The 25,868-nt window shown below is 25.4% G+C and overlaps 6 protein-coding genes across 7 annotated transcripts; 2 read left to right on the top strand and 4 right to left on the bottom strand.

Annotated features, from left to right (window-relative positions):
• The first annotated feature begins 2,190 nt into the window (after nucleotides 1-2,190).
• Nucleotides 2,191-3,216, top strand: OCT59_004045 (uncharacterized protein). The gene has a single exon (XM_025322168.2). The coding sequence runs from the start codon at nucleotides 2,336-2,338 to the stop codon at nucleotides 2,996-2,998; it is 663 nt and encodes a 220-aa protein (XP_025166915.1). The 5' UTR covers nucleotides 2,191-2,335; the 3' UTR covers nucleotides 2,999-3,216.
• On the bottom strand, nucleotides 3,116-4,483 carry OCT59_004044 (uncharacterized protein). 2 transcript variants are annotated; one of them, XM_025322169.2, is made up of 6 exons: nucleotides 4,231-4,483; nucleotides 4,036-4,150; nucleotides 3,902-3,954; nucleotides 3,648-3,818; nucleotides 3,438-3,565; nucleotides 3,116-3,352 (listed from the first exon to the last, which is right to left on the bottom strand). In XM_025322169.2, the coding sequence occupies exons 1-6, from the start codon at nucleotides 4,391-4,393 to the stop codon at nucleotides 3,290-3,292; spliced, it is 693 nt and encodes a 230-aa protein (XP_025166916.1). In that variant the 5' UTR covers nucleotides 4,394-4,483; the 3' UTR covers nucleotides 3,116-3,289. The 2 variants fall into 2 exon arrangements, with proteins under 2 accessions (XP_025166916.1, XP_065996658.1); XM_066148019.1 differs by having other exon boundaries at nucleotides 3,116-3,350.
• A 7,790-nt stretch (nucleotides 4,484-12,273) lies between these two features.
• On the top strand, nucleotides 12,274-13,239 carry OCT59_004043 (uncharacterized protein; the record flags this gene model as incomplete). Its single annotated transcript, XM_025322170.2, has 2 exons — nucleotides 12,274-12,392; nucleotides 12,570-13,239. The coding sequence occupies 2 exons, from the start codon at nucleotides 12,274-12,276 to the stop codon at nucleotides 13,237-13,239; spliced, it is 789 nt and encodes a 262-aa protein (XP_025166917.2).
• Nucleotides 13,240-13,562: 323 nt separating this feature from the next.
• On the bottom strand, nucleotides 13,563-14,467 carry OCT59_004042 (uncharacterized protein). Its single transcript, XM_025322171.2, has one exon. It carries the CDS (start codon nucleotides 14,333-14,335, stop codon nucleotides 13,880-13,882), a length of 456 nt encoding a protein of 151 aa, XP_025166918.1. The 5' UTR covers nucleotides 14,336-14,467; the 3' UTR covers nucleotides 13,563-13,879.
• Nucleotides 14,468-16,320: 1,853 nt separating this feature from the next.
• On the bottom strand, nucleotides 16,321-16,725 carry OCT59_004041 (uncharacterized protein; the record flags this gene model as incomplete). Its single annotated transcript, XM_025328382.1, has 1 exon — nucleotides 16,321-16,725. One exon carries the CDS (start codon nucleotides 16,723-16,725, stop codon nucleotides 16,321-16,323), a length of 405 nt encoding a protein of 134 aa, XP_025166919.1.
• A 6,440-nt stretch (nucleotides 16,726-23,165) lies between these two features.
• Nucleotides 23,166-24,907, bottom strand: OCT59_004040 (uncharacterized protein). The gene is made up of 4 exons (XM_066148018.1): nucleotides 24,321-24,907; nucleotides 24,049-24,238; nucleotides 23,717-23,970; nucleotides 23,166-23,651 (listed from the first exon to the last, which is right to left on the bottom strand). Exons 1-4 carry the CDS (start codon nucleotides 24,897-24,899, stop codon nucleotides 23,628-23,630), a joined length of 1,047 nt encoding a protein of 348 aa, XP_065996657.1. The 5' UTR covers nucleotides 24,900-24,907; the 3' UTR covers nucleotides 23,166-23,627.
• Between the last annotated feature and the right edge of the window lie 961 nt (nucleotides 24,908-25,868).

Genomic DNA, 25,868 nt, shown 5'->3' with positions numbered 1-25,868 from the left:
TAAAAATCCGGTATAACGATAAAATTTTACTTTCCCACTATATGAGAGAATGATATAAAGATAACAAAGAATTTCATATGAATTCCGGCATACAGTAACGTTATTGTATTAGGGATTCTGTTGCAAGAAAGGCAATTGATCATAAACATTGCTATAATCATATTCAAGTACGGTACTATTTTTTTCAAAGGGGACTTGAAATCGGCACGATTTTCAATTTTTTTAATTTCCCATACTAAACTCAAAGTGAATGAAATGAATGAATGTCAATGATTCACAATCTCTTGGAAAAACAAAAGTCCACTGAAAGTTGCTAAATTGAGAGAAATATCTTACTGAATTTTCTTGTCATATGTGGATTTTCATGCTTCGTAATCGTTATTATTATAGAATTATAGATTGCAACATTGTATAAAAAGTTTACAAGATTTGTTACGGAGATAAGAAATAATTTGTGTTACATTTTAAGAAACTTATCGTGGACTTATTTATCTAGATTCTGATCTACTTTTATGAGTGATCAAGTTTTTCTGTCGCGTCATAAATAACATTGATATTCATCAATGGATATTCATTATATAATCCGATGTAACGAATTCATTATATAATCTACGTAACGAAAATGTCATAACAATGATTTGCCAAAATTTTTAATTACTTCCAAATCAAGGTTGCGCACGCTAGCACGTGTATATCAAGTTTTCAAAGTTATGCTATTACCCGGTTACTATTTTATTCGCGAAAAACCTTAAATCATTTTATGGTATTCATTTTCCCGAATGTTTGATATACAAATTCTGAATTAATGTTATTAATGTTATTAAGCAAAGAGGATTGGTTACCCTAATTTAACATTATGAAATATGAATCGGTTAATAAGTTGGTCCGGATTTACCCTCAACTTATTCAAATAAAGGTTTAAATCAAGTACTGTAATTGAACTTACTTTTTATGAATGATAATAACTTAAAGTTAGATGATCTTTTGTTTTTCTTTTGAATTTCAAATCATGAGTTTTTGAATATCTCTGTTTTACACAAATGATGTCATAACAATCTCGTTTTTTCAGTAAATGTAAACAGTTTTATTTTAATGTTTAATGATTGGACAATCAATCACATATATCAGACCGGTCTAGACTTATCATATAATTGATCTACAATGCCAATTTTATACGCCTGCAGCTATAGATTACGCGATCAGCCAAAAGGAATTTTTCGGAAATTGGCTACTGAGTAATTATTAAGTCATTTAAGACTCCGAATAAAAACTTTACGTATTTTTTTTTGGCAAAATTATAACCGTATGTATATATATCCATCGCATCTCGGAATTTAAATAGTCTGGATCAATTTGTACATAGGCGTTTGAACGAACAATGTTTACTAGTTTACTATAAAAATTCACATTCAAAAGAAAAGTAAAGTTAGTTAATTTTCTAATCATAGGATAATAATTATTTTTAATTATATATTTAATCTAAACCTTTATTTGAAACCCATTCAAAAAATGATTTTTGAAGTTAATTAACTGATTTTAACCGTACTAAATTATCAACTTATAGCTGAATAATCATGAATTATAATTTGTATGGATATTATTGTTTGAATAATATAGATTTGGTTACCTAATGTAAATATTATATATATTATCCATGTATAAGGAAACAGATTAACGCGTTAGGAAATAAACATTCTATAAATTAATTTCCAAATATGATTTTTAACAAGGGATGAGTTATTTTTAACCGTTCTTAGTTTGAAACCCTGAATACTTGAACCGGTAAAGTTTTGTTTTTATTATAAATTCTATTAAAAGTAATTGATGAACCAAATTACAAATGTTGCTATTTTTAAAAAATCATGTGAATTAGGCTAAAAAATTTTCCGTTCTTGATTATTTTTTGCTTTCGTCATCAAAACTTTATATTGATAAAAGAATGATTTAGGTTATAAAACAGTACTTCTTTTTTTTTTTTATTTTAATGAAAAAACAAATTATAACAATGTAGGGAATTTCCTTTTCTGATTGATCTAATGTTTGTTATTTATATGATGTACTTGAACGCGAACTTTGAAAGATCGGAGTGTGAAATTTAACCGGTCGGTTAAATTTTATCCGGCAAAATTTATCCGAAAAATGATTCATTATTAATAATCAGGAGTCCGCGCGGAGTTGATAGTGCGTTGAAAAAATATATAAATAAAAACTGACTCCTTGTTCTTTCAAAATTATTAAATTCTTTTCGATTACAACTAATTCTTTCAATTACAACTTATATCATTTTATAATTTTATCAATTTTACGTTTTACTTTACAATTTTATTATTTTAAAATGGCTTTTTTTAACAAAATCTGCAAGAATAAAATAGGTATACAAAAGCCTTCAACTAACGAAAAAGAAAAACCTACAAAATCATCTAAATTATCTCTAAAGAGAATTATTTCAAAGCCAATTAATAAGGATACTCATAAACGTAAAAGAATTCATCATAAAACAAAATCAGATGAAAGAAGAAAATTTTACTCAAAAGATGATCTGATAACCGCAGTTCCTTCACGAGAAAATATCAAAGTACGATCTCGATCACATTCAATTTCTTACGACTATCATAGAACATTTGATTCAACTACTGTTACACCAGACAAAAGGACTTTACGCCCTGTAAAAAACATTGATATCAAAGCTAATATATTTTGGGGAGAAGAATATAAAAAAGAACAAATTAATTTATCAATTCCACGAACTAGTTCTTATAATTCAATCAGAAAAATTATATCAGAGAAATTAGGGTATGAGATATCAAATGATTTTGCTATACTTTATCACACAAGAAAATATCACAAGGACAATATCATGAGAAGGATTTTAATTGATTATTGGATAAAGAACAAAATCTTGTGGTTGGTAGATGATGATTTTATGCTTAGTAAACACTTATTGTTATGGAGAGATTGTATTGAGATTACGGTTGTGAGAAAATCCATCATATATTAGTTATTGTTCTATATTGTATATTGTATTGTAAATAAAATTCTCATGTAAATAAAATTCTTTTATCAAGTTCAGTAAATCACAGTTGTTACACATTTTTTATCCCTATTCGTGTGAATTTTTTTAATTGCCAAATAATTTATTTATTTACATCGATTATATCAATTATAAAAATTCTTTTAAAGATATATTAATAAATGATTTTACTATTTGTATTAATTAATTAATAAATTCAAAGTAAAGGGTTATTAATGAAACAATATTCAAATTATTATAATGTTAATAATTATTTATTTATATATATAATTCAGATAATTTAGCCCACTCTTTTTTCTTTTCTGCATCTTGGAATATTCTCTATAAACAAAATAAATAATAAATTGAAAATCATAATTAATAAAGTAATAAATTAAATTAGATTAAATGATTTTTCTACTTGTACCTTTGCATATTGATCAATATCAAAAACAAAAGGATTTTGACCAAAATTTACTTCAATATATGCTTTTGGATTTCTCATTCCAAATGTAGGGTATAATTCCCCACCAGAAATATCATCAAATGCTACTCCTAAAAAAGAGAAAACAAAATATATGAGTGAATATATAATAAAATCTTTTTTTTAAAAAAAAAAATTATTATTTTTTTTTACCCAAATGAATTCCATTCTTTGTGTAAAAACATGTATTATTAAAAAAATTCACACAACAACCAATTGTATCATCAGTTGTGTATAAAGGACCATAGTCGTAACCTCTATTTCCGTCTGATATAAACTTTAATCCGTCATCACCATGATATCCATATGATCTCTCATTCCATCCTAATTAATTAAATGAATTAGATAAATAAAGAAGTTCAAATAATTATATAAATTGAAAAGAAAAAAAAAAACTTTCTACTAACCAGGTTGTCCATTTAAATTTACATTAGGTTCACTCAAACCTATTCCAATTAAACTAAAATATGAATAAAACACAAACGTTTTAATAATTGAACAATACTTAATTATTTAATTAACTAATAAAGTGATATGTTACCCTTCTAAGCCTTGATTAACAATATATACTTCGAAATAAAATAATCCTGCTTCAACTGGTAAAGGATAATCCGCTCTAACGGCAGCTGCAATATACCAACTAAGATGCCCTTGCACTTTTTTTTTTATTATTTATTTATATTTAATTAAAAATGTTTCTAAACTTTAAATAGAATTAACTACCAAATATAAATACCATTATAAAACATTGTCAACCCATTATCTTCTATGGTTAATTCATCAGCACAATCGTTTTTATTTAATTTAGTTGGAAGTAAAATAGATTTTTTTTTTCGATTATATAAGTCATAAGGAGTATTTACAAGATAAGATGGAAGAATGAAATTTGAGTATTTCATCGCTTTTTCGCAAAAACTTTGATAAAATCGGAGTTAGCTCCGTTGTTGTTGTATTGTTTGCAAATAAACGAGAAAGGAATTTTTGATTTCGGAATATAAAAATATGCCAATTAAACAAATATTTGTCAGATGATTTTAGTTGTACACAAAATAACATGTGATTTGTGATGCAAACTACGGAAATACTCTGAATATCAGCCAAAATTCCTATTCCACATAAGAACTTGCACTACAATATGAAGGCTACTGATTATGTTATCGCGCATATGAAAAGAACAAAATAAAGAATAAATCGACACTACGCGCAAAAATTTTTTAATTAAAAATTGGGAGAAAACCAATTTCTATGCATTGTTTTTGAGAATAAATTTGTAATTTAATTACAAATATTTAAGTATTTTATAAAAAAAATCAAAAAAGTAATTCATTTATGATATAATAATAAATATTAATGTAATATTACATAGAGTTATATTCCTTATTTAGCTTAGATATTTTTTTAAGCCATGTTACCATTTTAGGAATTTTAGATAAAGATAAATTTTATCGCATCTTGTTTACTTTTTTAATCTTGTGTTATAAAATCAAATATATAAACCTTGGAACTTCTTCCCAAGTTCAAACTTCATAGTCGATATCGGGGCTATCCTTTTGTAAACGTACAAAAGTAATTCTATAAAAAAAACATGCGAACGTGAATTAAAAACGCGCATAATGATAGAATAGTTTTGTAAATAATTAGGTACTTTCCCGATTTTGGTTTTCTTTTTCTTTTTTTCCTTGTTAAATGCATCAAAATTGTTTCTCATAATAATCATAAAATTTTCATTTTTTTCTTTAGTTAATCAAGCGCCATTCAATCAACTAATTAATATATTATTGCCAGTTCAAAATTAAATGAGTTCATTACATTTAACACGTCGCGTTTTTTAAATCATGATTTTAATGTTTTTTTTTTAGTTTATAAAGTTATCGTCGCAAATATCACGTATTACTACATTTATTTCGTTAAAATTATTGTTATTTATCGGTTAATACTCTCGGCCAGGTGCTGATTTGTTATTCTCGTCTATTGTTATACTTTTTTTTATCGATTTAATACAAATATTTTATCAGCTGTGGGGTGCAGATGAATAAATTTTTTTCTTTGTTACAATCGGTATTCGATTTTATTTTTTTTTCTAATATTTTTACCGAAGCTATGTTACCTTTTTTTTTCGAGTTTTTATATGAAACTTAACCAAATGTTCTAAATCCTTTCTAAATTACATAATAACACCCGATTCCAGCATTTACTTAATAATCACGAAATTTAAACTATTTATATTTTCCCTTAGTTCTTTTATCATGATTGTCTCGCGTTTTATCATATATATTTTTTTTTTTTGGTTCATATATAATTATACAAAATAAGCTCACCTTAATAAAGGCAATTAAAACAATAAAACAGTAAACAATTTCAAAATTTTTTTCTTTTATTTTTTCAATATATATTACATAATTACTTAATATTATAAAATAATGATGCAATATAAATGATCGAGATTTACATTACATAATGATAACTATCTTGATGAATTATTTAAGGGAAACATACATAATACATAAAATATATTAAATATATATTAAATATATTAAATATATTGAATACGGAAAATATAAATATTTAACCGATATGATAACGAACTGATAACTAAACATTATGATTAGATCTAAATCAACTAAATTGGGGGAGATTTGCAATAGTGTTACTTATATATCATAACATCATAACAGAGATAACATAATTACTAAAATAAAATCAAAAGATCAAAGATGTTCATTATTTTGATACATTTAATTATTAAAATATGCAATATGTAAGCGGTCGCTAATTTGTAGATATGAGGCTTCATTTTTTGACAAGTAAGTATTCATCAAAAATCATGCACAACTTGTATAAGTTACATTTTTATTTTGAGAATAATCAATCTAAGTGCCACCTTTTCGTGTAATAAATATATAATATCTATCAGTTAAACATTTTGTAAATGAATAAGATGTTGTTTATCATCAACTGGTAACGACTTTTATAAATTTATCCCATAAGGTAATTTAACAAATACGGTATTGGAGTACTTATACTATCAAATAAATCGCGTATTCCGTGAATACCTAAAAATTACCTTATTTACATGTTTTTTCCATCCCGTCAAATATTTTAAAGAAATAATTACTTGATGTAGGATACTATATTAGTCCATTATATGTACAGTTATTCAATGCGCATATGTCACTTCTTTTCATGCAGACTCGTGGTAGCCAACGCTGCATGTAAATGCAGCTGCAATCACTACATTTCAATTGTACCAATTATTGTTCTCTTAGACGTGAGAATTTTTTTTAAAGTCATACGATAGTTATTAAACGGAAACGAGATTTAGATATTCTTTTTTTTTTTTTCTTTCTTTTTTTTTAAAAAAAAAAATGAAAAACCCTTTATTCCTCTTTATTATAATTAGCATATAAAATGAATGTGTTTCTTAATTAATTAATGAAACTTAAACATAGTCGTAAAAAGAAATTAGAAGAAGTTAATTGTTTAACCACAATTGCAGGTAACAAAAAAACTATTATTATTTATGTCACGTTACGTACATGTTAAAGAAACATCTCAATTGTCCAGTCACTAATAAAACTTAGATTTGAATGGTCGTTAAAGAGATTAAATCTAAGATTTGAGTCAAAAATCGTCAAAATTACCTTCCTTTTCTTACATTTTCTAGTCATTGTTATCACACATTGTAATATTAAATATTCTAAACTGGGATTTTGTATACATTGTAAATTAATTAAATTAATTAAATTAGGTGTATCGTATTTTGAAGCATTCATTATCAATCAATGTTGATAAATTAAATAAGTTTTATATGGTAAGTAATTTAATAAATTTTGACATACCATGAGTTTACAAAGATGAACAAGTTGTTATAATATTTGCATTGATTTTCTTTCTTTTTTGAAGTTATATGGGTATCTTGAATTCAGTATTTTGTGACGATCGCAATTGATGATGGTAAAGTCAAATGAATATTTGTTAAAAAGTTCGTCCGTTAGAGAACTTGAATTATTAAGTTATTTTTCTCCAAGTTTCGTAAGTTTTGAGCGTCAAATTGAATCTTTTTTTTTTATTATATTTTATTGCTTTCTTTATTTTGATTGAGATTGTGTAAGGAAAGTTCCTTTTCAAAGAGCTCACGTAAGTATCACTCTTTGTTGACGAATAGTGAACAGTGTACAAATGATAAGAATCTATTCATTAACCTTTTTCTTTTTTCTTTTCTTTTTTTTTACTTTGTTTCATCTTATCATCATATCAGGTAATCGCGTATGGTTTGCCAGAACTGTAGATCGTCCATTGTTGTTTTTTTTTATTCGCCATACTCCGCTTTTATATGAATCACCAAATTAAGTAATCGTTATTAATAAAGAATTTGATTTAATATTGTTCGGGATTATTCAAATAAGCATTCTCTGACGCGTAAGCAATTAGAATATTACCGACTCACGGAAAAAGTTTTCTCAATTAAGGATTAGTAATGAACTTTGTATGCGGGTAACTTCTATAAACTAAATGAAGAAAACGCCTACGGTTATTGATTAATGCTTTATAAGTACAATAAATATAAACATTAATAATGGCTTTTCATTCAAATTATATATTTAAACTTTAAATTCTGCAAACAAAAAAGCAATAAGAAAACATAAATCGAGCCTCTTTTAATCAAATTTATATATTTACTAACTATTTTAATATAATTTAATTTGCTAATAGATGCATTTACATTTATTATTTTATTTATTTTTATTTATTTATTTTTTTTTTATTACACGAATGACACGAATGGAACAATATCAAAAAATATATAGAATTCATTTTTTTTTTCCATTTGTATAAAAAATTATTATTTGGCGTACGAGATTAGATATGATTCATATTCAAAAAATTCTTTAACGAATTACAGTACAAAGCTTTATTGGCGCTAGATCTTTTTTTTTTTACTTTAATTCATTTTAATCATAAAATGAACTTTATGTATATTACCTGCATAATTACGATGTTGTTGTTACAGGCTTATCATGAAATAATTTTTTTGAATCAAGAATAGTACATTCTTACGTTACCCAATTTTTTCGGATCGGGAAAATTTTAAAGTTCATTATTATCATTAATCTTATTTAAATTAAAGTTATACTTTCGGCATAATTTGCCAATCAATGGGAATGAATGCCGAATTTAATTCCGTTTATTGAGACAAATAACCTAAATTAATTCATTAAATAAAGTTATGAATTTTATACAAAATCAAAATTTAGACATAGAATATACTTCATATTATTAATTAAATTAATTTGAATTTTTATTAATAATTATCGATGATCAATCAATCATCAGTATTATAAATTTCTCCACAAAGTTACATGAGCGCTAACCAAAGTAAAAAAAAATCATTAACGATTATAATATTCATTATTAGTGATTATTAGTGTAATATAGATTATAGATACAACATCAATGAAAATAATGAAAAAAAATGATATCTTAAATTATTAATTAATTTTGAAACGTGGCTCTTTTATTTATATTTGTTTTTGATAAATTTTTTTTATGACCCGAATTACAAAAGAAGGGGTATATCATTAGATAACGAAATACCAATTGAAAATAGATATACAAGATTTATGGTTATATCACGAGGATTCACGAGGGACACAAAAAATCACTGGCACGTGATGTTCATAATTTCTATAAGGAATATGATACTTTCTCTACAAGTTTGATTAAAGGTTAAAAGAAAGGATTATATACCATTTTTTGCTCTTTTATATTTAAATTTGTAAAAGTTAACCTTGGCAGAAAAAATTGACATTTAAAAACCCATGTTTTCTCCATAAGTAAACAAGAAAAATTGTATATAGGATTCAATTTTGGAGTTTGTGTAGTAGTTTTGCTAAGTTTTATTTGAAAAATAAAAAATATAAAATTTTCACGTTAACCGAATCTATTTTTTTTAATGATTTTCAAACTGGGATCACGTGCCGATGATTTCTTGGTGGTTACGCTGGCCGGTCAAAAATCCGAAATATTCTGTGAAACATATTGGTGTTGATCTCACGCAGCGTGAGTTTTAATCTGAGGCAAGAATCAATCTGAGGCACAACATATATAAAGAGGGTTTTATAGGTGTGATATTTTAAGACATCTACCACATGAGAAGATTATTTATTCATTTTTTCGTGTTTACCAATTCTATAACATAAATTTGGAAATTGTTTTTTTGGAAGAATTAAGTTAATTGTTCATACACGTATCACGTGACTTTATTAAAAGTTATGTAAAAGTGTGTCCTTAAAATAGACCGGGGTTCGGTACTATCCTCTATCGGTTGTGTTAGAGGATAGGACTTTTGGGGTTCCTTTTATTAGAAGCGAGAGTCTGGCTTTTAGCTAGATGACAATCGTATTTCTGTAGTCAATAACTTTCTGTAAGATTGAATCATAATGCTACTTAATCTCTTGCCTGAATGACAAATTCTTTTTTTTTCTGTTTTTTTTTCGTTAAATTTAATTCTGCCCAACATTAAATGATCAGCATATAAAATTTACTTTTTTGGAAACCCGCGTTTGAACACTCTACCTAAAATTTGAGCTAAATACTAGTTAAAATTCCTTTTTTACGGTTTAGTCGTTTTATAGTTAGACCACTTACACGTTACATTCTAATTGATTCATTATTTCTAAAGATTTTATCCATTAAGAATTTTGGTTAACCTTTGACCCAAAGACTGTCATGTATTGATTCGAGAAACTTGCAAATGATAAATAAACCATATCTTGATCTTATTTGACCATCTTTCATTCATAAAATAATTAATACTGTGATTGGATGAATACTTATCAAAAGTGAAAAGTCTCATATCTACAAAATTAACGACCGCTTACATATTGTAATTAATGCATCAGAATAATGAACATCTTTGATCTTTTGATTATAGTAATTTGCATCTCTCCCCAATTTAGTTGTTTTAGATCTTATTACAATATTTAGCTATCAGTTCGTTATCATATCGGTTAAACATTTTACCGGCTAAATATCAAATATATTTTAATATAATTGCAATCAATCATATAGACTAAGTTTTACAGTTTAATTGTTTCTACTATAATAATAGCATGATCTTGTTTGACTGATACAATAACCCAGTTATTGGTATATGAGTTGTTATTTATATATTATGTTTCCATAATAAAAAGGCTTTACATAATTAATATATGGAATAAAGAGAAAATTTTGAAATTGTTTAATATTGTTTTATTGCCTTTGTTAAGGTGAGCTTATGTTGTATAATTATAAATGAACCAATAAAAATAAAAAAATAAATGTTAAAAAGCGAGAGAAGGAAAATATTAAATAGTCTAAATTTCATGATTATCAAGTAAAAGTTTTAGAACATTTTCTGGAAAAAACTCCGATGAATGATCATTTTTCTAGTTTTTTTATTCCAGAAAAACTCAGACATGTGATCGATTTTCTAAAAATTTTTATAGAGGCATATTAAATGAAAAAAAGGCAACGAAGCTCCGGTAAGGAACGAAGTGAATTTTAGTGTTTTTCTATAAAAAAAAAAAAAATCTTACGAAGGAAAGAAACTACCGAAAAAAATAAAATTTAGTCTCCAGTGTGTATATTTTCCTGCAGTTTCTACGATTTCTAAAATGCTCAATTATGTATAAATAAACATCGGTATAATAACAAATTTTTATATATATTTAAATTAATAGGCTTGTTAAATTTCATTATTAACCGACTTTATTATAAGGTTTATATTAAAAAAAAGTGAGGACTGATACTGTCACAACCTCAAATTTCTGATACTACATTAACTGATACATTCGTTCTATAATGTACAGTACCTAATTATTATGTATGACAGGGGAAAATGCAATGCACTTTGGCATTAATTCATGGACTTTATCTCTGTTCTTTATATTCTACAATGCTACTGAAGCATTTAGGATATAAGTTGGATTACACATAATACAATATTGTTTCGTTTAGAATTAAATATAGAAGTATTTGAAGATGGACAGCTTTCTACGACTACGAACATTTGAGACTTGAAAAATAAGCATTGGATATTTTTATCTTATAATTATAATTATGCAATATTATTTATTATCATAATCTAAGCGTAAAACGAGAAATATAATAATATAGCCTACAATATGATTTAAGAAAACTTTAATATATTATAAATTAAAGATTGTTTACTAAATACTGTGTAACGAAGTAGATAGAAACAGTTCAATATACTATAATTAATTACATTAATGCAGTATATAAATATATAACTTTAAGCAAAAAATTATTTCTTTTTTTAAAAAAATAATTATAATTAGTAAATTTACGCCGTATGATTAGCAGCCTGAAAATACTGAGAGATATTCTGTAAACTAAACCCTGCGTTATTTTTTTAGTATTTTCAGGGACTTTGAGATAAAAACGGACGAATATGTATATTTATCTAATACCGTATACCATATTTATACAACACATGTAATGAAATTCAAGGGGTTTGATGATAAATTTATTGTTGTTATTATTATTGTGATCAAAAACATATGAACAGGAAAACATTGCTTTCGTCATAATATATCATCGCACGTTGTTAAATATAGATTTGAAACCAAATTTTACAATTCACGCAATTCATGCATTTTATAATACATATTCTGCATTGTTTGGAAAATTATCTTTGTAAGTCTTTGTGCATTTGTCGTAGATCATTTATCACGTGCGCACTAATCTTTGTCTTTTTTATACAATTCATTTTCTGAAAATGAAACAAGTTTATACTACTTTATTTAGTAATCTTCTGTTTAGAAAAAAGAAATATGATAAGCTTGGAACTGAAAAAATCCATATTTCGTTTGATGAGCTTAGAACAAGCAATTTTAGGTAATTAATTGAAAATTGTATAAAACCGACAAGATAACATCGAAAACCACTCTAACTCTTTTTTTCTTTTTTTTTTTTATTTTATTTTATTTTATTTTTTTTTTGGTACAAATTTTAAATATTTGATATATTTAATATATTTGCTTATATTTGATATATTTAATAACACTCAAAAAGATGGCCCTACTTTACGAAATTTTTAAGAAAAAGAGAGAGAAAAATATACGCTGCTACAAAGACGAATAAAAAATTCTCAAAAAAATATCAAAAAAAAAATAAGCGTACAAAATGTAAAATAAGTCAAATTAATAAGGATAAAAATAAGTCACAAAAACCATTGGCTGTGCCAAAAATATATTCAAAAGATGATCTAACAACAATCCCAATTCCTTCACAAAGAAACATTAAAGCAAGATCAAGATCACATTCAATATCTTATAACTTACGACCAACATCTAATTCGATTGTTACACCGGATGAAAAAACTTTTCGCAAGGTCAAAAATATCAATATTAAGGTTAATATCTTTTGGGGTGAAGAATATAAGAAACAACAGATTAATTTATCAATTCCACGAACTAGCTCTTATAATTTACTTAAAATGGACTTATCAGAAAAGTTAGGATATAAGATGCCACACGATTTTACTATATTATATCATACAAAAAAATATCATAAAAACAATACTATGAAAAGGGTTTTGCTTGATTACTGGATAATCAACAAAATGTTATGGTGTATAGATAATGATTTTATGTTTAGAAAACATATGTTGTTATGGAGGGATAATATCGAGATAACTGTTACAAAAAAATCTCTTATAGTTAATGAATTTAATAAAAATTAGTAAAAAGTAATTTTGTAAATTGTGAGCGATATTTCGTGTGAAATGGTCAGCAGTGATGGATGACAATTGTTCAAGTTAATGTTGTTTCTTCATTTATTACTTTTCAAATGACTTTATAAACATTTGCGCTTTAAAAATTTATAATAAAATTGGTCATTTTGACGTTCCATTTCCCAATATTGAATTTGTGCATTTTTTCGAATTCGCATAAATTTTAAATTTTTCGCTATGAAGACATGTATATGTATGTTGTATCGTAACGTTATTACTAAAATATGAAATATGGAGATTATTTATACATTTTCACATATCAAAACTTTATTGTTTTTTAGAAAAAGAAATCATATATCTTTATTAATTAATTGTTTTTTTAGATGTATCGTTTCCCTATTGAAGAAAAGAAGAAAATTTCCGGAATTTCTCATTTCTATCATAGAGTTTCGAGCGTAAAATTTGGAAATTATATTATTACTATCTTAGGGAGAAAAATTATTGAAAATTATTGTAAGAACTAGCATAAATTATATATAAATTATATAAATCTACTTATTAATTACTTATTTATATAAATGTATTATTTTACAATTATATAATCTCTGATTATACTACATAAATTAAATATCATCTTATAATATTTTATTTATTTTGAATTAATTCCAAGAAAAATAATATAAGATATGATGACAGAAATTAACAAAGCATTTAATGTACATAATCTTGCCCAAAATTTCACATCTTTTTTATTACTAAAAAGATAAAAAATTCCAATATACCATAAAGGAAAAAAACAAAAACCAAATACATAAAACTTTTTCATAGAAAGCCAAGGTATTTGTGGATGACCACTTTCAATATCATTGATAGAAATTTCTGGAAGTAAAGTACGACTTTGATTTTCGGGAGGATTTGAAGTTGAAAGTGGTAATTCGTAAGGATTTGATAATGATGAATTATAATTTGGTGGCGGGGATAATGAAGAATTTTGATTGTTTTCTGATTTTACATTTGAAGAATCCGAATAATTTGACGACATTTTGTTTGATACAACATTAGAAATTTCAACCTTTACATTTGATAAATTAGTTGTTTCAGACATATTTTTTGATAATTCAAAGTAAAAAAAGGAGAGATTTATTTAATAATTCACTTTAAGTTGAAAGTAAATTAGGGAAATAAAATGATCTATATTGAATTAATTCTATTAATTTCAATTCTACTTTCTATAAATAAGTAATTTTAAACGGAAATTTCTTTTCCTTTTATAATAAATCATTTTTAATTTTTATTTTTAAATTTACATTTTTGGATTGGATAAACCGTATTTTCCTTATAAGAAAACAATTCGGTTAGACTCGAATGCACTAACAAAGAAATCCAAAAATAATAACAAAGAATTGTGTCACATGATTTACATTATTTGTTTTTTTGTTCAGGGAAAAAAAATTGAATTTTCATATGGAAAATCGTTTATGCAAATTGATTTTCTGCATTTAATTACATTTATTTGATTATTTTTATCAAGAAATACAAATAAGAGAGATCAAACAAAAAAAAAAAAAAATTTCTTATAAAGAACAAAGAAATCTATCTGCATTTTATACATATATACTTTCGAATTAAACTTTTATCCTTTACTAAATTTAATCCTTTCTTAAAATCTTTTCCTTTTTCTTTATTCATTCTTAATTACTTGTGTTCTTTAAATGTACTTTTTCATTAATAAGTTTCTTCACGAGAGAAAATTAAATTTTCAATGTGATAATGGACTTTCCAAATTTGTCTTCAATGATTAATTTTATTAATTAAAAATGTCCAATTAAATTATTTTATTCTAATTTTGGTATTTTATGATAAAATCGTGCAATTTGTTTGCAAATTGACTAATTTCAAGAAAAGTGTTTCAGGACGAAAATTCGAATTTAACGAAAAAAAAAGCAGGCATGGTCACTTGACTTTATTTGATATTCATTGTTTGTGTAACATTTGTCTACAAATTTTAAAATTTCTCAAAAAATCACGTTTTTTTTAAAAGAATAAACATTTTATTTTTATTAATTAGAATATAATTTCAAAACAATATTTCATGGTATTTATCTACCAAACTTTTTTTTTTGTTTTTTTAATAATACATTAAATCTTTTTCATTTTCTAATTTAATATTGTTCTTATTAATATTGTTCTTATAATATTATGAATCAAAGATTTCTTATGGCATTCTTCTTAATATAATAGCTGATTATACTTTATTTCGTATTCTTGATACTCCTTACTTTCATATTCACACAAATATTTACCCCAAGTTTACAAGAACTATAATTTAATCCATTTTAAAAAGACGATTCCTATTTGTACAGTATCTTTTAATGACCGGTAATCTTCAACATGTACGTGAAGTGACATAAATAAAGCAAGTAATATCATAATTGCTTTTGTTACTCGTTAAACAATTAATTTCTTCTAACTTCTCTTTACGAAATACATTAATATTACAGAATTTTTCTTTAATAAAAAAGTGAAAAAAGAATATCTTAATCTCGTTTCCGTTTAATAACTATCATATGACTTTTAAAAAATTCTCACGTCTAAGAGAACAATAATTGGTACAATTGAAATGTAGTGATCGCAGCTGCATTTACATGCAGCGTTGGATATCACGAGCCTGCATGAAAAGAAAGTGACATCATATAATTGACTAATAAGACATGTAGATCAAATATTCACAGCGACGGACATTGATAAGATGTAAACGTCAACTAAATTTGGCGAAAGATGAAAGAAAACGCAAATTAGATTCTATTTGGAAAGATTTGTCGTGTTACTTACTAAATACACTTGATTGTGGATCGATATGTAATAATCATTAAAATGCGCATTTGTCACAAAAAAAAAAAAATTTAAAAATGTGCACATAAGTTGCGGTTATAAATTTTATGTCTTTCACTTAATCAATTTTTTAGAGCTCAATTCGAACATTAATGTAACACAATTACCATATAATATCTTATTTATTTACGTGTTTCTTACATATTTCTTAATAATACATGAAAACCAAAAGACTAATGAATTAAGAACCTTAATCGTTTAATTTAATAAGTAATTGCTTAAATATTGAGTTAAGTGAAATTCAAGATTTTGCTTTTGTTCAATAATAAATGATAACTTTTCTTGATCCATATTCTGTTGAAGTTTAATCCCATAAATATTCTCATTCAAGTAATTGGTAATTGCAGTAGGAGAAACCAGTTCGCATATAACCTGATAAAATCGGTTATCATATTGTTGGTAATAAAAGAAAATATGCTCATTTTCGTGTGATTTAGTTACATGATCTCTATTATTTAAATTATTTAATGACTTGTTTAAAAAATACGGAATGTCTTTATATTTAATTTCTTTACAATTAACCTTGTAATGATAAAAATCGTTTTCTGGTTGATAGAAAAAGAATATTGGATGAATAGGTTGAGAATAATCAGTTGGGTTCATGATTTAGTCGATTTTCAACAATTATTTTTTTGGTGAATTTTTTTTCTTTTAAAAAAAGAGAGAAGCAAGACGCCTTGATTTTGTACTTTAAATGATAATTATTGTATTTATAGCCAAGTTGCTATGAAGTTTGAACTTTGAAAGAAGTCCCAAGGTTTATATATTTGATTATATAACACAAGATTTCAAGATGCATAAAATTTATCTTTATCTAAAATTCCTAAGATGGTAACATGGCTTGAAAAAAATATCTAAGCTAAATAAGAAATATCCTATGTAATATTACATTAATATTTGTTATTATATGAATAATGAATTACTTTTTGATTTTTTTTTAAAATACTTAAAATATTTGTAATTTAGTAATTAAAAATTGTTCTCAAAAACGATGAATAAAAAATGGTTTCACACAATTTTTAATTAAAAAAACTCGAAAAGTGACACATTAGATTGATTACTCTTAAAATGGAACTTATACAAGTTGTGCATGATTTTTGATGAATACTTACTTGTCAAAAAATGAAGTCTCATATCTACAAATTAGCGACCGCTTACATATTGCATATTTTAATAATTAAATGTATCAAAATAATGAACATCTTTGATCTTTTGATTTTATTTTAGTATCTCTGTTATGATGTTATGATATATAAGTAACACTATTGCAAATCTCCCCCAATTTAGTTGATTTAGATCTAATCATAATGTTTAGTTATCAGTTCGTTATCATATCGGTTAAATATTTATATTTTCCGTATTTTATATATTTAATATATTTAATATATTTTATGTATTTGTATTTTTCTTTTAAATAATTCATCAAGATAGTTATCATTATGTAATGTAAATCTTGATCATTTATATTACATCATTATTTTATAATATTAAGTAATTATGTAATATATATTGAAATAATAAAGAAAAAATTTTGAAATTGTTTACTGTTTTATTGTTTTATTGCCTTAATTAAAGTGAGCTTATTTTGTATAATTATATATGAACCAAAAAATATATATATATATGTTACCTTTTTTTTCGAGTTTTTATATGAAACTTAACTAAATGTTCTAAATCCTTTCTAAATTACATAATAACACCCGATTCCAGCATTTACTTGATAATCACGAAATTTAAACTATCTATATTTCCCTTACTTCTTTTATCATGGTTGTCTCGCGTTTTATCATAGCTTCGGTAAAATATTAGAAAAAAAAAATAAAATCGAATACCGATTGTAACAAAAAAAAAATTTATTCATCTGCACCCCACAGCTGATAAAATATTTGTATTAAATCGATAAAAAAAAGTATAACAATAGACGAGAATAACAAATCAGCACCTGGCCGAGAGTATTAACCGATAAATAACAATAATTTTAACGAAATAAATGTAGTAATACGTGATATTTGCGACGATAACTTTATAAACTAAAAAAAAACATTAAAATCATGATTTAAAAAACGCGACGTGTTAAATGTAATGAACTCATTTAATTTTGAACTGGCAATAATATATTAATTAGTTGATTGAATGGCGCTTGATTAACTAAAGAAAAAAATGAAAATTTTATGATTATTATGAGAAACAATTTTGATGCATTTAACAAGGAAAAAAAGAAAAAGAAAACCAAAATCGGGGAAGTACCTAATTATTTACAAAACTATTCTATCATTATGCGCGTTTTTAATTCACGTTCGCATGTTTTTTTTATAGAATTACTTTTGTACGTTTACAAAAGGATAGCCCCGATATCGACTATGAAGTTTGAACTTGGGAAGAAGTTCCAAGGTTTATATATTTGATTTTATAACACAAGATTTAAAAAAGTAAACAAGATGCGATAAAATTTATCTTTATCTAAAATTCCTAAAATGGTAACATGGCTTGAAATAAATATCTAAGCTAAATAAGGAATATTACTCTATGTAATATTACATTGATATTTATTATATCATTAATGAATTACTTTTTTGATTTTTTTTATAAAATACTTAAATATTTGTAATTAAATTACAAATTTATTCTCAAAAACAATGCATAGAAATTGGTTTTCTCACAATTTTTAATTAAAAAAATTTTGCGCGTAGTGTGTCGATTTATTCTTTATTTTGTTCTTTTCATATGCGCGATAACATAATCAGTAGCCTTCATATTGTAGTGCAAAGTTCTTATGTGGAATAGGAATTTTGGCTGATATTCAGAGTATTTCCGTAGTTTGCATCACAAATCACATGTTATTTTGTGTACAACTAAAATCATCTGACAAATATTTGTTTAATTGGCATATTTTTATATTCCGATCGTTTATTTGCAAACAATACAACAACAAGTACGGAGCCAACTCCGATTTATCAAAGTTTTTGCGAAATACTCAAAATTAATTCTTCCACCTTATCTTGTAAATACTTCTTATGACTTATATAATCGAAAAAAAAATCTATTTTGCTTCCAACTAAATTAAATAAAAACGATTGTGCTGATGAATTAACAATAGAAGATGATTATTTAAATTTGGTAATTTATCCTATTTAGAGGTTGAAAATATTTTTAATTAAATATAAAAATAATAAAAAAAAAAGAAAAGGTGCAAGGGCACCATAGTTGGTATATTGCTGCTGCAGTTCGAGCTTATACATAACTGATGATGCAATTGATTGTTTTAATAATACATGTTTTTACACAAAGAATGGGATTTATTTGGGTAAAAAAATTTTTTATTATATATAAACATATTTTCTCTTTTATTAGGAGTAGCATTTGATAAGTATTAAGTTTTCGATATTGATCAATATGGAGGTACAGACTACCAAATTTAATTTATTATTTTATAAATCATAAAATTTTCAATTTATTATTTATTTTGTTTATAGAGAATATCACAAGATGCGGAAGATAAAATAGATGAAATGGATGGTCTAAATTATCTGAAATATACTAATAAATATTATTAGCATTATAGCAATTGAATATCGTTCATTAACATTTTACCTTTAATTTATTAATTAATACATATAGTAAAACATTGATATAATTGAAATAAATTATTTTGGCAATTAAAAAAAAAAATTCACACGAAACAGGGACAAAAAATCAAATTACATCTGAATTACTGAACTGATAAAAGAATTTTATTTACACGAGAATTTTATTTACAATAAAATATACAATATAAAATAATAACTAATATACAACAGTTATCTCAATACAATCCTCCATAACAATAAGTGTTTACTAAGCATAAAATCATCATCTATTAACCACAAGATTTTGTTCTTTATCCAATAAAAATCCTTCTCATGATATTGTCTTTGTAATATTTTCTTCTTTAGGGATAATTTAGATGATTTTGTAGGTTTTTCTTTCTCGTTAGTTGAAGGCTTTTGTATACCTATTTTATTCTTGCAGATTTTATTAAAAAAAGCCATTTTAAAACAATAAAATTGTAAAGTAAAACGTAAAATTGATAAAATTATAAAATGATATAGTTGTAATCGAAAGAATTTAACAATTTGAGTCGGTTTTTATTTATCAACGCACTATCAACTCCGCGAACTCCTGGTTATTAATAATGAATCATTTTCTGGATAAATTTTAACCGGATAAAATTTAACCGATCGGTTAATCTCACTCCGATCTTATAAGAAATTTTCTTACATTATTCTAGTTTATTTAAAAAAAAAAGCAGCACTATTTTAACACCTAGATAGGGTTGTTTGACATTACATTACCCCTACATCCTAAATCATGAAATTTTATAATCCTGAAAACAAAAAATCCGAATTTTATAATAATTTCACGATCCCGGCCAATTTCAATAAATCCTGAATTTATTGATTTAAATATTTTTATTGCAAACCCTAAAGGCATATTTTCAATACTCCAGAAGCATGTTAACTTATCATGTAGTATGTTCTTTCGGGACTATACCATTTCGGAATTACGTTAAACGAGTCCTAAAATTTATAACAGAAATCTACAAGCTAATTTTAATATAATTGTCTATTTTCTCCAATAGATTAAAATTTACATATTTTTTTGCTTAAAACAATTACTTATACTAGCACATGTTGAATACAAATGCAATAAAGATTGCTTGAATGGGCATTATTATTTATTATGATAAAAAACGGTTATATTATAATCTTTATATTACGTCAAAAACTATACTTGTTTTGAGCCAAAATTCAAAATAACAGACAACAAGTTATTCTTGTTATAAAATAACATTTTATTTTATTAACATGATATTCAATTAATTTTCATCGGTGACCTTTCTATTTTGTAAGTTATCCTTCATATTTAGACTGTTAATAACGATCTATTTGCTTACAAGTAGGTATTATGTTAATTGTGCCAATAATCTTCAAGAATTTCCATAATCCACTACGAATTCAAAACAGTCGGATCATTTTCGAAGTTATTTTAAATGGAAACCTGGAACCTAAAAAAATAAATGTTAGTATAACATTTGTTAAAAAGTAAAAAAAAAGAACCTCCAAATGACATCTGGATATATTAAAAAAAGAAAAATAAACATTAGTCAATTTTTGTTAAATAAAAACGAACTGATATTAAATATAAGCAATTTAGAGATCGTTTACTGTTACTGATGAGTCGTGTACACGTAATATGATCTTGAGTAAAAACATATATACAGTATATTAGAATCCATAATATACAATTGATGATATAATTGGCTGTCATCTCTACAAGATTCATTTGGGTAAAAAAGAATAATAATTTTTTTTTAAAAAAAATATATTAACCGGTATATTTTTTTAGTGAATTTTGTTTTCGATATTAATCAATATGCAAAGGACCAAAGGTGCAGCGAGACAGTTATTTTAAATAGCATTAATACAAGAAGTAAATATATCATTTTAAAAGAGTTTTGTTATTGATAATTGACGCAAAGTAGATAAATAAATTATTTGGCAATTAAAATCAGTTTACAATACGAGAATTTGTGACTAAATATGATGGATTTTTTCACAAAGTCAAACTTTCCATAACAATTATTTACTAAACATAAATCATTAACCACATCTTGTTCTAATAAAATAATCAAGTAAAACCCTTCTTATGATATTTTTAATATTTTATCGCGTGATAAAGTATTAAAATCACATCCGTTCTGACTTCTGATATAACTTTTCAAAATGAACTATAAGAACTAGTTCATGGGATTGATAAATTAATTTGTTCATTTTATATTTTTTCTCCAAAATAAATTAGTTTTATTAGTTTTTGATGATAATATTTTTACTGGGCGCAAACTCGCAAAGTCCTTTGGTGTAACAGTTGAATCAAATGATAAATCGTCAGAACAGAAATTGGATGTGATCGAAATCGTGCTCGCAGTAATCAGACTTCTTTCATATGATTTTGCATTGTGATGGACTTTTTTTACCTATTACGAAAATATACATATAGATAGAATGTTATATAAATGAACTTACCTGAAGTTGGCTATTATAATTGTTGATGATTTCGTTTTTCTAATATTTAACGAATTGTTCAATAATTTCATAATTAATTTTTTTACATTATCTTTAAAATGATAAATTTGGAGGCGACTTATTTAAGTCGAAGATGCTGGTTAGTCGAATTCATAATAGATAATAACCCATCCAAGACTGATACTGTAATTATTCTATTATTATATTATAGTTGAAGCTTTCTTTTTTGTTTTCTTAATTTTCTTGCTTTTTTTTAACAGTTTTTTTTTAAAAACAAGAATGAATGAAATGCACATATTACGCGTTCTTTTGACAAAGGATTTTTTCTTTTTTTTAAAAAAAAGACACTCGAACCTTTAAAAAACTGCGGTTTTAAATACATAAAAGATGGTTCATACGTTGATTTTGATCACGTATATATTATTTTGTTCACTAGATAATTAATTGAATGAAAGCAATTTTCAGTATTCTTATGACTAATTAATCTTGTTCTATCCTAGTGTTGAAAGGTACGGAGAAAGTTCCCGCACCCTCCTTCAACTTCGTCAATTGGAACAACCTTATTAATTTACTTCTAATTATATTGCGTAACAAAATATTTAAGAATTTTCGTGACTGAACAAAAATTATATACAAAATACTGATCAATATTTATATATTTTCTGCTTAAAAACCATTACTTATACTAGCAGAAGTTGAATACAAATGCAATTTCATATGTAATTACAATTCATAGTACATAATGTATTGTAATATAATTTAAGTTCGCAATTGAACTTCACTATACGCTGCAATGATTACAAATATCAATTGAGTAGTGATGCCGAATTAACTGAAACCATATGTTAGAATTGTTTTAATATTTTAGATTTTAGTTTTAGCTAATTGTTATGTTTAAAGTTAAAATTAACTTACGCTTTCGATAACAATAACATTCCAAATTGTTTTCAATATAAATAATAACAAAATGCAGAAATTTTTAAATGAAAAGATGAAAAGTCTCAATTTATTAGTGATTTAACAAGTTAAAATTATTTTAACAATGTTAGTTTTTGCTTTAATTATAGTTCTGTTAAAGCCCATCACAGTTAAGTCGGCATCACTACTTTTGAGCAGCGAAAAATGAAGTGCATCTAATAATGATGCATTGTTTTTACGGAATGCCTTTCATTTGAGTGAAAGATTGTATGAAAAGGCATTGTTATTTACTATTAATATACTATAATATGTAAGCCTATAATTTTTTTCGTAGATAAAACATAGAATGTTTTGAGCCAAAAAATAACATACTAACATTTTCAACTAATTCCTTTAAATTTTTAATGACCTTTGTAAGATGTTCTTCATATTTAGGTTTGTTAATTTAGTAAAAAAAAAAAGAATTTCTATTTATAAAACTAACATGTGATAAGGTAGAAATGATACTAATTATGCTCATGATCTTTATTCAAGAATTTCCACAACCCACTATGAATTCAAAACAGTCAGATCATTGCAATTAAATCAGATAGTTGTTATTAAATTTATTTTACCTTATGGTTTTCTTCATGACCGTCAGCGTGACAAGTGACTTCTTGATATCCATTATTCAGTATGAAATCGTGGCTCATGAGTGATTTTTTCGCATGTGCATGATCGTGTCGCAGACTAATCGTGTCACCAACTGCCCAATATCCCGAATTGTCATAAATGGAGGTTTTACTATAACGTTGTAGTATCCAGTTGTCCTCCTCATTTGGGGGACCATCATGACCATTCCATTCTAATGCTCCTCCGTAGCAGGTAACTATAATATTAATTTATCGTTATTCCTCATCATTATTTGATCAATCACAAAAATCTAAATTTTTCATTGGTTATTTACCTTCTTGTTGTCTAGTTTTCGGTGACTCTTGTCCACCATGAGAATGCAGATTTCTACCGGTCTGTTGATGCTTTAATCCGATAATAGAATTAAACGGTACCAGGCTACCTGACTGACGGTATTGTTTATTAGGTGGAATTACGATCCAAAAATCGTATTGTTTATCTGGTTGCCAACCACTGCAAAATACCTGGATTAAATACAATATTAAAAAGGAATTACCGGTAATGAATTCAATATAGCATAAACAAAATGTTCCATTGTGTACTAACCATTTGCTGCTTTGACCCAGTTTCATAATTGATACCTTTACTGGACAAAAAACGTCCAGTAACGACATGTTTGAGTGCAATTTTGGAGCCGAAGCGAATCAGGCGCTTATGTTCAAGTATCACGTCTTTGAAAGTATCGATCACCTCACCAAATGAGTTCAAGTTTTCAATTCTACTCCCAAGTACATTCCGAACAATATCATCTGGCATATTTCGAAGTAAGTAATCCTTTTTCTCTCTGAGATCAGTAATGTCGGCGCTATTACAAAGGGAAATAAATTTCGCGATAAATTCGGACATGACTCTATTACGCTCATATTTCAAATTTTTAAGTTTTTCAAGAGAATCTGCGCGGAATACAGAATGAGTGGCATGGTCTTTGAGAACATTAATAAGTGAATTAAATGAGGTTATATCGATATCGTTTGGGATTGGGATAATTGGATCTACTCTTAGAATGGCAATATTCAGAACAGTAGCTTGATCGTGGATACCCCGAAGAGCACAAAAGAATCGCAAGTCTTGGACCCATACTTCTGGCTGAAGAGTACCATCATATCGAGGAGGTAAGTCGCCCATTATAAAGTGTAGTTTTTGATATTCCTTGTGTGCATGTCTAACTGTCTAACGCCCTAACATGTGATAATGCAGTGCTGTCACGCAAATAAGAAATGATCGACTCTAAATTTTGTTTCTTATTTTTTTATTCCAGTTCACATTTTGCAAATTAATAAAGTTTTATTATTATACAATTATAATTAGACAAAAAGTACCTTTATTTTTAATCCTTTTGATTAGAAATGTAAAGTATTTTTTAAATCAAGCAATATTCAAGATAAATGAGTAAATAACATTAGGTACAATTATTTCTATATAAATATAACTTTATATATATAAATACTACTTCAGTAGTTCAGCTTTCTCTTTAATTTATACTAAAGATATTAAGTTAGTCTTAGAACCTAAAGTCTTTAACTCTTTGTAGTTCTATATGTGACTTGGATTTTTGTAAAATACAAAATTTTTTTTTTTGAAATTTGTATAACCTATACATGCTGCCCAAATTATTTTGGGATGCTATAATTATAATTTGGGATGCCATAATTCATTCGGTTTATATATAATTTACTATGTAAAGTGCCAAAATAATTTGGGATGCTATAATTGAATTTGGGATTTTACTTATAATTATGGCAGTCCAAAATAATTTGGGTGGCATGTATAGTATAACCTTTTAAAATACAAAAAATAAAAAATAAAAAATAAAATTTGAGCATAAATCATCCAAAAAGGAAATTTTGCATAGAATTTCCTTTTTAAACAATATCCATCTAAAATTAAAAAATAGATTTACCTTATTCTTTTCTATTATTACTTTTACTGGAAATATTCCAGGTAAATATATATCTAAATATTAAATTTGTTTATAATATTAAGAAGATTTTTAATCCAGTATTTATCATACTTTTATTTGTTAAATTAAAAGTTAGTCCTAAAGATTAATAAAATAAAATTAGATAAACTAAGTACATTTACTTAATGTTTTAA

Source organism: Rhizophagus irregularis, chromosome 12 (genome assembly GCF_026210795.1).
Source record: "Rhizophagus irregularis chromosome 12, complete sequence".
NCBI lineage: Eukaryota > Fungi > Glomeromycota > Glomeromycetes > Glomerales > Glomeraceae > Rhizophagus > Rhizophagus irregularis.
Note: the sequence above shows the minus strand (reverse complement) of the source record. Positions and strands in the feature narration are given on the sequence as shown.